The following is a 15248-nucleotide window of genomic DNA, read 5'->3' on the forward strand; positions in this document are numbered from 1 at the left end:
GAGTCGCTGCGGTAAAAGGTGTCAACAGGAAACAAAACATTCACAGTACTGGAGAGGCAACAGGGAGCGCTTCCCAACTTCCGGTCTGTCGTCGTCGTGAGTTTGAGCGTCCAAGCTAGTGTCTGTTCGACGACTTCGATTTTTTTTTTCTCACGTGTTATCCTTTAACTGCGTGGTCCACACCAAGCCGATTCACCGGACTAAGCATGGAATGTCTCGTGGGAGTCGCCTTCAAGGACTTTGCGCTGCTGGCGGCCGACAGGACGACCGCATTCAGCATCATAGTCCTTAAGCACGGTGAGTGTGCGCTTTTGCAACGCCTCATTTCCTATTGTCCATTGCCTATGGAACGAAAACAAATATTTCCTGGTCAACATTCGATCGTTTCCTTAGGTCCAGACCGATGTCGAATTGATACCAAATTTTCCTATCAGCTTCGAACGTGCCGGTGTTTCCGGAACGATAGACACTGTACTACCCGCGTCGCTCATCGCGTTCGTTTATTTTCCCTTACTTGATTTGCTCGTGGTTTTCCGGTTGTTTCTGGTGAATTTCAGGACCATTGCGGCTTTGGTCTTTTCCAGAAATTGCTCGGAATGCGCGACTAATGGGCGCGGGGCTCGAATTTGCTTACCCGCCAGAAGCGCGATCTATCGGCTACTGGGCGTACTCGGTTCCGTCCCATGACGCTTGCGTTTTCGATCAAAAGATTGCACAACCATGGGAACGCGCTCGGGTTCTTTCGTAATGGCACAGTCGAGCCTCTCAGGGGGACCACAAGTCGTGATGCTGGCGCTGTCGTCGTTTTCGACTGAGCTTCGGCGGAGGGTTGCGTGACCCTGCCACCACTCAGAACGCAGTTTGGCTCTAGCTGTGCGCTGTGCAGTGGTTTCTTTATGTTCAGACACTATCAGGTAGCGACTGGAATCGTGATGCGCTTTTAAACACAGTATGCAACGTCCGATAAGCTGCTGACGAGTGCGCGTTGTGGACCGTTGCGCACTCTCACGGCCGACGATCTCCCTACGGGCGCAAACAAAGCCGTGCGTGCTGTTGCTGGGCCGCTTGCACCACTGTTCCGTGAGCAGTCCACGGCGGGCGACAGAACATGGCGATGTGTTGACGGAGAGAGCGGGCCCCCGTCGCTGGTGTCGTCGAACCTTCGGCCGTGACGGAGGGGAAAGCCCGCCCGGCCGCGCCGAAGACACACACAAAGGAACCATCGCCCTCCTGCAGCCGCGTGGGCCGATGCGTGCCAGGTTGACCGAGCTGCGGCGTGCCATGAGCTTCTCGGGCAGAGCCAAGGCGACAACAACAAAGCCTGCGACGGCGACGAGCGAACAAGTCGACGTCGCCCCGACCGCGAACGGCGATGTTGCGAGCGACGGCGGCGGTGACAACACTGCCGAGGTTGCCCTCATCGACAAGCGGCTGCCCCGGGAGCTGCTCCTCAAGATCTTCTCGTTTCTGGACCTCGTCTCGCTGTGCCGCTGCGCCCAAGTGTCCAAGTCATGGAACGTCCTCGCGCTCGACGGCAGCAACTGGCAGACGATCGACCTGTTCGAGTTTCAACGAGACATCGAGGGCCCCGTCGTGCAGAACATCGCGATGCGCTGCGGCGGCTTCCTCCGTCGGCTCGGGCTGCGCGGCTGCCAAAGCGTCGGCGACGCGGCGATGCAGGCGTTCGCCGCGCGCTGCCGCAACATCGAAGCCCTGTCGTTGAACGGCTGCCGACGCGTGACGGACGTCACGTGCGAGAGCGTCGGCGCCCATTGCTCGCGCCTCGTCGACCTGGACGTCGGCTCGTGCGGCCAGCTGACGGACCGCTCGCTGAGAGCCATCGCGGCCGGTTGCCGCTACCTGGAGCGCCTGGACATCTCTTGGTCGCAGCAAGTGACGCCCGACGGTTTCGTCTGCATCGCGCGCGGCTGCCCCCGTTTGCGCTCCGTGATCGCCAAGGGGTGCCCGGGCCTCAACGACGCCGCGTGCCAGGCGCTCGGCGAAGGCTGCCATTCGCTACGTGCCATCGGCTTCAACGAGTGCGCTGCCGTGACGGACGCTGGCGTCGTGGCGATCGCGTCGCGCTGCCCGGACCTGGCCTACGTCGGGCTTTCCAACTGCGCCCTGATCACCGACGCCGCGCTCCTAGCACTGGCGCAGTACTGCCCATCTCTGCGGACCCTGGAGGTGGCCGGCTGCTCGCGCCTCACCGACGTTGGCTTCCAGGCGCTGGCGCGCAGCTGCCCCGTGCTTGAGCGCATGGACCTCGAGGAGTGCATCCACATCACCGACGCCACCTTGTTGGCACTCGCGGGCTTCTGCCCGCGCCTGCAGAAGCTGAGCCTGTCGCACTGCGAGCAGCTGACCGACGAGGGCATACGGCACCTGTCCGCCGGCCTGGAGAAGCTCGTGCTCCTGGAACTGGACAACTGCCCGCTGGTCTCGGAGGCCTCGCTCGAGTACCTGTCGCGCTGCCCGGCGCTGCGCCGCGTCGACCTCTACGACTGCCAGCTGATCACGCGCGAGGCCGTGGGCAAGTTCAACGCGCGCATGCCCCAGCTCCGCATCCACACGTACTTCCCGCCGCTGCCGCCGCAGCCTCAGAGACACAACGAAGGCCACGACGCCGCCGCAGACCGCGCTGCGCAGCCGTTGCGAGGCCGATCGGGGACGCAGCCGCGTTATTGCCGCTGTTGCGTGATGCTCTGACGGGACTTCCCTCACACGCCTCGAGGGAGATGGCATCGTTTTGTGCTTTCTTTTGTGGAACGGTTATTGCTGTGTCACGGGCCGCGCGTCTCGTTGGTCGTTTGGAAACCACCCGTAGCAAGCAGCGGTCATGTGTCTCGTTCCCGCCGCTTGCGACCACCGCTTAGTCGCTCCCCGGGCGAAACGAGCAGGTCTAAGCAACTGAGCAATTAATTCAACTTGAGGACTGCCTAAGCCTGTCAGCCAAGAATAGGGAGAGGTTCCAGCACGTTGGCCCAAATTGTGGGTCTCGTCGACTCGTTGTGAGCTCTGCGCAGTTTGCATATCACTGGCGCTTTCCCCCGAAGTGAAGCATGCATCTTGTCCACTGCTGCAAGATGCACCCTGAATCGATGCCTGAGTATGTGACTGCCGTATGAAAGAGCAGGGCATTCCACAGTGGGGGTTGGTATCTGTGCCACTAAGGTCAAATATGTGAATGCTGTGCTGTCAGCACTACCGTAGAAGCCCAGACAAGCCACCCCTCTGCTTCCATTCCACTCCAGTGTAGATCCAAACAGGAGATGGATTCCCCATGTTCGCAATCTGCAGCACTAGTGGCTGGCGGCATTTGCAGTTTTTTGCTTCACTTGTTTTTGCTGAGGGGATTGCTCCCTTAATGCGTATGTGCTAACCCATGGGTACGAGTAGAAAGCCCCACTATTATCTGACAGACGCCACATGTGGTGAATTCTGCGTCACCTGTCAGTCGTCACTTGCACGTGGCAATCAAGCTGAAGTAAAAACAGCGCTGTGGTCGTTGAGGCACTTCTTTGTTAGACCTCTCAGATCACTTTCTGTAGAATGGTGGCAGTGTGGCAAGATTACCACTCTCTGTGATGAGTGAGAAAGGAGTGTGTGGATGGAGAGATTTGTTCAAGCTTTTAGAGCTATTCAACCAATGGGGCGGATGGGAGCTAATTTCCATCATTGACCCACCTATATGCGAAAAGAAGGGGTTAGAGAGGCAAGAGGCACAATTTAAACAGCGTGTTTCTTTATTTTATCCTTTCATATTTGTCCAGTGCTTGGAGTGGAGGCCCAGTACAGTTGGTTCTGCCATGTTGGCTTTTGCAGTCTGAGTTATGCACCTCGAGTTCACATATTCTTGACAGAGATATTTGTGCTGGATGTTTGGAGGGTCCGCTGTGTTGCATGTCCCTGTTTGGCGCGCTTTCTTGTATTTGCTGAGTCATCGTTCGCACACTTCTCCATCTTCAATTACTTGTTAGAATGCAGCTAGCGATTTACTAGATTGATGCTTGCTTCTTTGAATAACATGCATATTAACCTACCGCATACAATGCACAGAGTTATATCTGCTGCTTGCTTTGGAGTTTGCAATTGCTTTTGTTTTTTTTCTCCAGTTCCTGTTGTATTGTTATTTAACGTAGGCACTCTGATTGTTACACCGATACAACGATAGAGCAAACCATGTGCCGTGTGCTTCTATGTGTCACTGCTTAGACCAAAGCTTTTGTACAAGTCCTTGTGGCATACTGCTTATGTTAATGGCTTTCATTTATATTAGCACCTCATGTGACTGCGCTGTGTATTGTTTCACCCCTAATGGCAAGACCACAATAGCCTTGCAGACTTATTAACTAGCCTTGTGGGGTTCCTGGTGCCTTTGATTACTTGTTTTGCATGGCATGTCTCAGGGAACTTTGTTGATTTGAGACATAACAGCGAGCGTTGGGCAACACGACTTTTGAACAGGCTGTCGTTTCAAAGCCGAAGCTTGTAGGTGAACTTTTAAGTGTCCTTAATACCATGTTGCACAGTATAGTTGATGCTACATAAATAGCGGCATTTTTATTTTATATTGTAGTTTACAGTGTCTATATATATATTTTTTTCGAATAGGTCTTTTACGAATTGAATTTGTTTCCTGTTCTTTTCAAGGGGAGCGTGTCAGCGCTGCCTTAGTGCACCATGCCTTCTGTATTGCTATTCGTATTGCTTGCGAGTTAGGTAGCGTTAGTGTACACACGTCTTATTGTGAAGCACATCGTAGTGAATCGGTGACGGCACAGTGGGCCATTATCGTTGTGCCGGCTGTGTTTTTCGAGAACATCCCAAGCCCTTAGGAATGCTCGGTCGGCAGTCTTGTTGACTACTTTTGTTGCAACACCTTTCGTTTGTTGATAGTGTAAAATGAAATCATACGTCTACTTTCTCGTTCTGTCGGCAGCGTATGTGGCAGATTCAGATATGGCTTCTTTTTGTAGCTGCATCCCATGTTCCCCTGGGTCCTGTTCTTGACCAGTCACCTTCAAGGCTGTCACATTGAATGTGCACAGATTGGGCAGACCTGCAAAGGCAGTTGTGTTCAAACGTGAACAGGCACACGCGTCTAAGAATACATTTTCACGCCTTGAGTTTAAAGCACCACCTCTGCACATTTGATTCCTCCATAAATTGACGGTGCCTTTAGATCAGAATGTTGACCGTTTCTTTTTTTGATGGCGTGTCATTTAGCACAGCAGTCCTGGACGCTTATGCAGTGCTCCTTTGAAAATTGACCAGTGTTCAGTCTCTGTGATCATTTTAGTTTGTTGCTGTCAACTTCCTTGTTGGAGGCTACTACTTGCGTGCATCAAGTACCATACTACAAATGCTAGGATGAGATCCGGCTGGAGGTGTCTATGTGCTCCATCACAATGCCAACATGAGAATGAGTTGCTGTACATGAATTTCTCTAAAACTTCATCCTTGTGGCTTCTTGTGTTAACCTTTTCTTTAATGCTGCTCTGTCATTGTGTTTTAGTTCAGTGTTTGCCATTAGTCTAATTTAACTTCCCCTGTCCATTTTATTTTGGACAGTATTTAGAATTTGTCGAATTAAAGGAATTATTCAGAATGGTAAAAGCACTGGCCCATTGCGAGTGTTGCAGTAGAAATATGATCTATGTTTGGCGGCGCAACGCAACCTAAATTATCGTAATTACTTTAAGCACACCGAATTAACGAAAGGAGTTGTGATTGGGAAAGGTAACATATAAGGCATGAATTAACCACAGCAATAGCCATGGTGCTGTTTGCCCAAAGATATCATTTTGCCATTAAAAAAGCCTGTCGGCACAGCAGGCAATTTGCCCACAGGCAACAGAAGAGCCACAGGGCTTTTTTTTTTTTTTAGCAAACCTGCACCGATGCACAAAAATATCTGTGTACTTCTCATAATTATTGTGGTAACTGGTACAATTGCAACCTCCAGATTTTCTTCTTGTAGTGTTTGTAAGAAATTCTGTGCTTGTGTGATTCTCTGTATGCTCAGCTTAGGCAAAACAGGTTATTATTGTGCTTGCTTGGCTATTTATCTAGTTCCTTATTTCACTCAGCATGCATGTTTGTGTGTATGTGAGAGAGAGAAAGAAAGAGGCAGAATCCTTGTGAACTGTTGCAAGAGCATAGAAAGACTAAAACAAAATAAGGTAGTGGAACATCCTCACTGCTTGAAATGCAGCGGCGTCACTCCACGTGCATGCGTTGTAGCCTCACGCCTGATCGTTTTATCTAGTGCCTGTGCGAACGGTCACGTGCCTTCACGGAGTGTCGCAAAGTCTTGTTTACATTAACGGAGGCACTCTCGAGGTTGTGAGGGAGAGCTAAGCCTTTGAAGGAAGGTCAGCCGTAATTCTCAGCTTGTCGCATACCTGCATAGATTACAGTTCCTTGAGTGGCGCCAAACATTGTGGGAATATGTCTCTTGTCCGCGATTGCGACATGGCTCTGAGTAGCGGCATTTCATCAGGGTGACTCATTCGGATTTCTTCTGCCACGTTCATTCTTCTGGGTCATTGCACTCTGAGTGGTTTGTTTTGTTGCAGCAGGCTTATGCACTAAGACCTTGTGCGATGCCCCTTTGTGCTGAGTGTTTGTTGCCTGTGTGACTAGTAGATTGAGAAACTTGTGCGCAGAATGAGAGACTACAAAATTTTTGTGTACAAGCTTAGTTCACACTGGAGTTCATTGATCTCGCTTGTCCATCACTCTCTCATGCTGGCCCGTGGGTGTGTAACTTGGTTTTGAGCATGCAAACAAAGCTTCCGTGATCTTTACTATATATATATATATATATATATATATATATTCACCGGTGAAGGAAAGGAAGTGTTTGAAAATCTAGGTGTCCTGTTCCCAAACATACTACTTCCAAAGCCCTTCTGCCTTCTTTTTGTTCTTTTGACTTGTGTTTATCGCTCTCACCAGTGGTGCTCTCCAAAGTCCAAGGTTGGATAGGCTGCTGATAGTGTTATCCATGGCAAGATAGCAACAACTGCTGCGTGTGTTCAGTGGTTCCTGTTGGAGATCACTCTTGTGTAGGGCTTTCCTGTTACCCTTCACTGTTTGTGCTGGACACTAATTTCTCTTAGCTTCCTGATGGCTTCTCTAGCGTTTCTTTTTTATTATAATAATAAACCCTTGCATTGGCCTGGGTGTTCTTCATCTGTTCAGAGCCAGAAGGGTGGCTGAATGGTTGGTTCGTGCATTCACAATTGCATTCAGCCGGCCTTGTGTCCATGGTGTGCACTGAATGCTGCCTTGGAATTTGTGTAACATGGTATGCCTTCTGCTTACCTTCTAATTCGTAGGACTGTCTTGCGGCATTACGCTTCACTAAATTCTTGTGTGATCTCCGGTGAGGAAGTGAAGCTCAGTAGAATCTGATGACCAAAGCAAGCAGCTCATTCCTTGTGCGTTTACTATCATCATTGGCTGGTCAAGAACTCAGCAGAATGTGTCCTACAAACTGAGCGTTTCGTTTCTTCATATTTCCTCTTCCCTCATCTCACCATCCATGCTTCTTGATCTCTTGTTGAGGTGCTTTTTTTTTTTTGCCTGTTTGCAAGGTCAGAATGACTCCTCACCTGACCGGTTTTCAAAACTAGCTGTATTGCTGCGAATGCAACCTGGGGATGTATTCTGTTAATGTCCACCTAGTGGACATGTCCATTTCGCCTGCTGCTGAAGTGCTGGTTGACTGTAACACCTCGCTGCCGCGGATACGCAGTCCAGCCCAGCCAATCATAACTTAAACAGCAGCCTCTTGCAGAGAACCTCCCCTGTACTCTTTGTGCCCAGCCCACTGGTCCTGTCTCTGTGTGTTGTTGTCGCGGCTGACACACTGGGGCACCTCAACTTTGCGTCTGTGCAATCAGTAAAGGTTGATTCACATGACAGATGAAATAGCTGAATCGGTTCCTGGGTGGAGTGTAATGCAGCTCACTGGCTCTTCATCGTATTGTCGGTGTGTCGGTGATCAGCGACTTGCATTTCCCAGCCACCTCGTTGCATTCCAATGGGAGCACCCCTGATCCTAGGGGGTCCCAGAACCCCAAGTGGTCAAAAGTAACTTAAAAGACCTTCACTGTAATGTTCTTCATAACCCACTGCAAAGCTTCAATACATTAAGCCAAAAAACTTTTTTAGCCTCTCTCAGCACGATTCAGTGCCATTAGCCTCGCAAAATTAGGATTCAGATTTAAGCTTGAGAAACTTTATTCAAAGTTCATAGTAGCGTTTCTGACAGGCTGGAAAATGTTTTCAGTGTTGGATAGTTCAAAAGCGTATAAGCGTAGTGTATAATTAATGTGCCTATTAGTTGTTTACTCATGTAACTTTTCTTTTGCACACACGTTCTCCCCACAGCTATAAGATTAAATTTTTCTTTATTTTTATTGGTTTTTGGGCATCGTGTGGTTAATTGGGCCACAGCATGTTTGGTTGGCAAGCTAATTGAGCTGTTCAGTTCATCGTGTGAATCAACCTTGAAGGAACTACTTTGGGAGAGGGGGAGGGGGAGTGGTAAGGGACAAAAACCAAGCGTAGTACACTTTCAGGGGAAGAGTCTGTCCTGCATTCTTGGCCTGTCGCTGATGATTCAATTGTCTGGACAGCACCGTGCTTGTCTTGCTTGTGCCTTAGAAAATGTGATGCAAGTCGGACTGTGGCAGTAGGTATTTGTGCATTGTACCCAACAGCTCAGAGCTTTGCTTGCTGTGTGGGCTGCACTCTGCTGCAGCTGTAGTTAGTGCCTTCCGGAGGTTGAGCTCATGATAGATAGAGCTTGCGGAACCTATGTTTCCATCTGCCTTGTGCTCTAGTTGGTGGATGTCTTATATTCCTCGTAGAGTCGTGTGCATGTGTGTGTGTGTGTGTGTGTGTGTGTGTGCGTGTTTGTAATACCGGTATCTACATTCACTTGGTTGGTGCTCAAAGTGGTTAATGGCTTGTGCCATTGACAAGTTTAGTGCCCAAAGGTATTTATAGGTGACAGTGCTGTGTTACTGTAGGAGCCAGTGTGATGCGTAGCAGAAACCACTTAGAGGATCTTATTTCTACAGAAAGCTTTCTTCTTTCTCATTTTTTTAAAATATATTAATTCTGAATCTTTTTCGCTCTGTGTGTTCGTACAGATTGCAGGTACAGGATGAAAATTATGGTGTGTCCTGTTTCGTGTACTCCTGTATGCTGGTTGATTAGCCAGTTGTTGCTGACTGGCAAGCGAGTAATGATCTACTAATGCAGACTTCTGCTGGCGTAGAACTGCTACTGGTAGTTCATTTGCCAAGTTTTTTATGTATGGTGAAGCCATTGTGGCAGGCTCCATGCTATGTCTGATGTTTGATGCTGCATTGTTATCACACTTTAAGAAAGATTTGTGCGCATCTGATTGTAGTGAAGGTAGTGTTTGACCCCCAAAATTTCAAAACATTTGCACTCAGACTGCCTGCCATTGCTGCATACATGCAACAGGATTGTTCAGTGTAAAACAAAAATATGCTGGCTACTGGGTTATAAGAACATTATTCTTGCTAATGTTTATTCGACTTCAGAGTAACAAAACATTGATAGGAAAAAGCCTGCTCGAAACTCTACTTGAAATATTTTGCATCTGCCTTAATCTTTCAGTCACCGTCGGAGCAAAAAGTGATATACAGACTCGTGTTGTGGCACTTTGTCACACTTCACGTCTGGTGAGTTCGCGAAATGGGCATGTTTGCGTGAACAATGCCTTAAAAAGAAAAAAAACCGCAGCGCTGTTACGTTGGGGGAAAACACTTCAGTGGCTACAACCTTACCACTTTTAATAGCCCCTTTTTGGTAATTGTAAAGCTAGCTTTCCTGCAAGGCAGTTTGCCCAACTAACGGCAGCATAGTCATTTTCGCAAACAGTGTGCCCGAGTACTGTTTGTGGGGAAAATGAACATTGAAAATGTAGACCCGGCTCTCGCAATGAAACCATGAGTAAGTGACAAGTCCCAGCAGTCTTCATTTGAATGATGACCTTAGTTGGGCAAATGTACATCGCACTTGCGAATTATAACATAGGGTCTATGCTGGGTTCGGAAAATCGCCAAAAATGTCTCGGATAGGCTAACCGTCTGGTTTTTCGAGCTGTGGCAAACCTCTGCTTCTCGCGTCCATTCTTACTTTGCAAATTTTGATAAGCACACTTGACGCTCAAAGAAGTGCATGTGCTGAGCTCGTGGCCATCACGCTAAAGCACCTGTGACGTGACATGACTGGCCATGTACTAGTTAATACCTTCACTGCATAAGCACTTAAGGTGCTTAGGAGTTCTAGCCCCTATTGAGTGGTGCCACACAGATAAATGTGATGATTTTGGTCATAATGAAAGTAGTTTGTGACAACTCGTTTGCCCACAGTACTCTTGCGCCTGTTAGCTGCTAAGTGGTGTAATTATTTTATATGAATGTCACCGTACAAAGTAACAATGAATTTACTAACAGCTTTTGATAGCAATCATTACTTTGTTTAGAAGAGCATATCCTAGTGTAAACTTAGAAATCTTTTCTACTGACACTGTCCATGCTGACCTCATCCAGCTTACAAAGCAACTTTCCCAATTAACAAAAGCGCAAGTGACTCTGTTGTCTGAAATATAATTTTTCATACTGAATTTCCGCTGTTCTTAACTCGTAAATATCTCATATTCTGGTGCAAACAGGCATCTGGGCCCTGTCATCAACATCTTAAGACATAAAATGACATTTCACAGGCTGTAGACATTTCGGGGGCTTGCAAAATGATAGGATTTGAGAACGATGTGGACAGAAGGACCATTCACCTGAGTAGCGGGGAAGTTCTTCGATACGTGAAGAAACTATTTTTGTCAGTACAAAATTTTCCACAGTGAGGCACTATTTTCTGGTAGATATACGAGGGGAAAAAAAGATCTGCATGATTTCCTTCGTATTTTGGTAGCTCAGCTATTGCCCGATTACTGGGCTAGCCACATTGAGCTCATTCATTCCAGTGCAAAAGTTTATAGTAGTAAAAATATATTGTGTGCACCAGTGGCTTGCTTGCTAAGATTGCTTTTTTTCTTTTTATGTTGCTGTTCATGTGTATTTACTGCTAATAGTTTCCCAGTTCGTCTATTTGAAAAAAGAAGAAAAAAGCGAACTTCTGCCGTCTGCATGCACAGCCATTGGCAGAAACATTTCGGCAGGAGTTTTGTAGTGTTAGTCTTGTCACTTGAGGACCCTGTCGATGATGTGTGTGCTACTCGTTCCTTGTACCCAATGTCATTACACTGCACCAAACATAACTGCCAAGCACTTACATTTGCTCGAAAGATGACGGGAAGAGGCAGATGCATTCATTCACCTTTTGTCATGGTGAAAACAAAATTTTTGATCTCCCAGCGCTATTTGGTAGCCTGTTGCATGTTGACAGTGTGAACATCAAAGTACGTGGCAGTCTTGTGAAACCTGTGATTAAGTGCCTTCGTGTTTTTTCTCCTGCAAGTTCTGTGTTTCTTCTTGTTTTTTCTTCCCTTGTCGACGTGGCTACACTCACTTTTATTTCTCTTGAAACGCACATCATCTTCCTCAACGAGAGAGGTGAGCGAGATGCGCTTTCGAACCAACTGTTGTGCTGAACAATAAAGGGCACCTATTTCTTTTCTTCGACGAACCTCGTGCCTGTCTTTTACTGGGGACTGCATATCACATCAAACGTCGTACGCTTTGGATTGTGCAGGTTTTCAGCGCTTAATAGGTTAAACGTGAGCAGTGTGAAGGAACGTCTGTTTTTCTACTATCCTGCATAGAGTGTACTTAATGCAGCCTGGTAAATTATACATTACTTGCATTTGCATATTAGCGATAATGAGTAAATAATTACCAAGAATAAATAACTCTGAATGACCCTCATGCACCACTTCGAGAAAAATATGGATGTCATTTGCACTGCAAAAGAAAAAAAAAGGATTTCGCAAGTTGCATCCACAACCTCAAATTAAATGGTGCAGTGTGTACCTATCTATGTGCTTATCAGTACTGAGCGTGTCTTGGATCCAGCTCATATGCTCAAGTTCTGATGGAATCGAGTTCCCCTGCAGATGTGAAGTTTCACTGCATAGCTCTGAAGCGCACACAGAAAACACGATCACACCCGCACGGGATACTGTGCATTATGCTGTGTGTGTGCAAGTGAAATTTTTTTTTTTTTGCTCTCTCATGTCTCATGTTAAAGCTATGCAGCTCAACAACACACCCGTGATCAAGAAACAACTAAGCCTATGTGCAGTGTTAAAATTTTGAGTTCTGTTAACTGCCTCGAGGAATTGGACTTCCAACGTGGCATAGCATTGCTCTAGTGATAATCATAATCAAACATGTTGAGCACAGTTGAAGCCCCACAAAGAAAGAGGAAGCAGTTCATTGTTTGTCCAGATTTATGGTTCAGTGGCACACCCACATTAAATGTTTACATTGTGGAGAGTACGTACAGATGAGAAGCAGGTCTAGTCTTCTTTTTTTTTCACATTTCGTGGGATTGAGATCTGTGGCCACATTTTACAGCATTCCTTTGCGTCCGTTTTCTATTATTTGTCATTGTCCTGCACGAAGCCGAGACCTCGGTGTCACCGGGATTACCCATTCGATGGGCCGGATGGCAAAATAAACTGGCAGAAAGAATACTTGCAAAATATAACCCCTGGACAACAATAACTAGCAACAAAAGCAAGCTGTGGACGCTGCTACGCCTTCATACTTGAGTTTCCCTCGTACAGCTTATGCAATGATATTCTAATGATCTCAATAAAAACCGATTCTGATTCTGATTGCAAATTGTCTTCTCCACCACTTGCTTTCCAAAACAGTTGGTGACTGCGAAAGCGTCAATTGCAGTTGTGACAGCGCTGATTCAGCGCCGGCAACATGCTTCGTAAAGGCTGCCTGAAATGCAGCTGTCTGTCAGAGGGAAGGGAAAAGGGCAGAAAAAAAAATGTACCTCAGAAGTGCTAACAGGTGTGGGATGATTGCTGTGGTCATGTGCTGGACGAAACGCGTAGGCGCACTGCGCTAAAATATTCTCCGGCAAACTGTTAAAGACGTTTTTGTTGTTGTTTTTCAATTGGGTTTTGCTTCCTTTTCCTGGCAATCTTGATGTGTAGCTTGTGGGTCTATATTCTGTTTTTACTATGTGCTTGTGCCATCACTTGAAAGACTTGAATGTTGGGATGGGGACAAAAATTAGGAACGGTTTAGTGGTGAATCAAGAACAGCTCTGTGCAGCTTCCTTTCCACAAGTCACACCATTCTTTGCACACTTAAAACGGATGGGGTGGAAGAAATCCCTTTCATTAAGTAGATTTCTGCTTCTAGATTCCTTTGCTGGGGCCATTCTAGCTGAATTCTTCTTAATGTAATATGGAAGGATCTTCGCAGATAAGCGAGAAGTTCCACACTGTTATTAAACATGTTCATTTCTTGGTCTCATTTTTTTGGTCTCATGTTAGGCAATATCTGAGTGAGTGAGTGTTCGACACTAACTGTGCAGACATGCCAATTGCATGCACGCATGAGGAACATGAATAGTTTTACCAATCTTACAGGCAGCAATTAAGGGAAAAAGTATTTAATCTAAACTGTATGCAGCAATTCTTGTTTCTTAAGAGGATAGCAGCATAAAAAGGCCAGACTGCCACATTTATGTTGATATAAAAAGCTCTTTAAAGTAGAAAAGTGTGTGTGAATTCAAAACAAATAAAATATTGAAAATATTGAACTGTGATTTTCAGGTAAACAAATTTGAAATTTTTGTTTCAAGTTATTTTGAACTTGGTAAAATGCTAGGTGGGCCACATAAATTGATTTCCATTTTCACTCTCATTTACACACTTCAGAACGTTATTTTCTAAGCCAATTCCAACCGTCATCAATTTTGTATGTTTTCTTCGTTTAAAAAAGCACTGACATGACATCTTGACTTGTCAATTTTTGTGCTTGTGTGTTTGAAATGAAGATCTAAGCTCTTTAAACCATTGAACTAATACCAGAACGTATCGGAACACTCTAAGTAGTTTCCTATAATGCTTGTTTCTCTGTACCAATTTCTGATTATTAGTTTGTCATGTACACCCCCCCCCCCCTCTTAAATTCTTTTCCATACAAATTTGCAAAATACACCAACGGTTAAGCATATTCCATGAAAATTATACATATATTTTGCAGAAGCTTTTTCAGCAATAGGGATGCAGATCCCTGGAAGCAAGCTCCATCCCAAGCCATCTATTGCTTCGTTTGGAGCTATACTCCGTTACATACATAGCAGTCAACGCTGTGCAAGCTATGCAAGAAGTTCGGTCAAGAAAAGTTATCACTCCATGCATTCTGTCTATGCTTCGCTGGGTGTTCCGGCCATGCTTTGCTGTGCGCCAACAGCGCTCCTCGCGGCTGGTTGCAAATAATAATAAAAAAAACGAAAACAACAACAAAAATAAAAATGATCTAAAACAATGCATTAGCAGCCGTATACCATGGTGTGTTTGTTTCTAAGGATTAAAGCTTGTTTCATTCAGTACTGAGCCTGTATAAAAATCAGTTGCACACAGCTGCAGTTAAGAAACATTGAACTATATCCAATTCCTAACGAAGCCGCTGCAAGAAGTCTCTCTAGTGTCCACAGCATTGAATGCTATTTATGGAATGGAGTATAGTGCAGACAGTCCTCATTGTATGTGAAATAAGGTGTACACTGCATTTTTATTTATTTATTCAAAATACCTTACAGGCCCGAAGAATGGGTAAGGGGGGAAAAATTGACACAGTATAAAGAGCAAACAATTATACGAAATTATACAATTATACAATGCTTTGTTAATAAAAACACAACGAAGAGTCAAGTTTACACAAAGTAAAGGATTCGAAGATTCTCCACATTATCCGTGCAATACCACTGCAATCTGGGATCCTGCATCTATCTCCTCTAACCACTTTCAGAAGAAAAAGTCATGAGCAAAGCGTCTCTCTTGTCCTGTGTTTCTGCTCTAATCCAACAAAAGACGCTCGCTACCTGTCGTTCAGCGTCGGCTGAAGACATTTAGCCAGAAACTCTGCCGAAGAGGACGCTGCATAATTGATTTTCATAGGGCATCACACAGATGCGAGACAGAAAAATGCCGTTGTCCTCGAGGTGCCTTTCTCTTTTTTACATAAATAATATGATTGAATTTCGAC

At 46.2% G+C, this 15248-nt stretch overlaps 1 protein-coding gene and 1 pseudogene across 1 annotated transcript in view; both read left to right on the forward strand.

Annotated features, from left to right (window-relative positions):
* The first annotated feature begins 38 nt into the window (after window positions 1-38).
* The window catches only part of LOC139061073 (proteasome subunit beta type-2-like), a 32332-nt gene continuing 17122 nt past the window's right edge, over window positions 39-15248 (forward strand). The window contains exon 1 of the mRNA XM_070540533.1: window positions 39-297. Coding sequence (XP_070396634.1) covers window positions 207-297 — 91 coding nt within the window. The 5' untranslated portion in view covers window positions 39-206. The remainder of the gene's footprint in view (window positions 298-15248) is intronic.
* On the forward strand, window positions 316-11697 carry LOC139061070 (F-box/LRR-repeat protein 20 pseudogene; annotated as a pseudogene).

This window comes from Dermacentor albipictus, chromosome 6, assembly GCF_038994185.2.
Source record: "Dermacentor albipictus isolate Rhodes 1998 colony chromosome 6, USDA_Dalb.pri_finalv2, whole genome shotgun sequence".
Classification (NCBI taxonomy): domain Eukaryota; kingdom Metazoa; phylum Arthropoda; class Arachnida; order Ixodida; family Ixodidae; genus Dermacentor; species Dermacentor albipictus.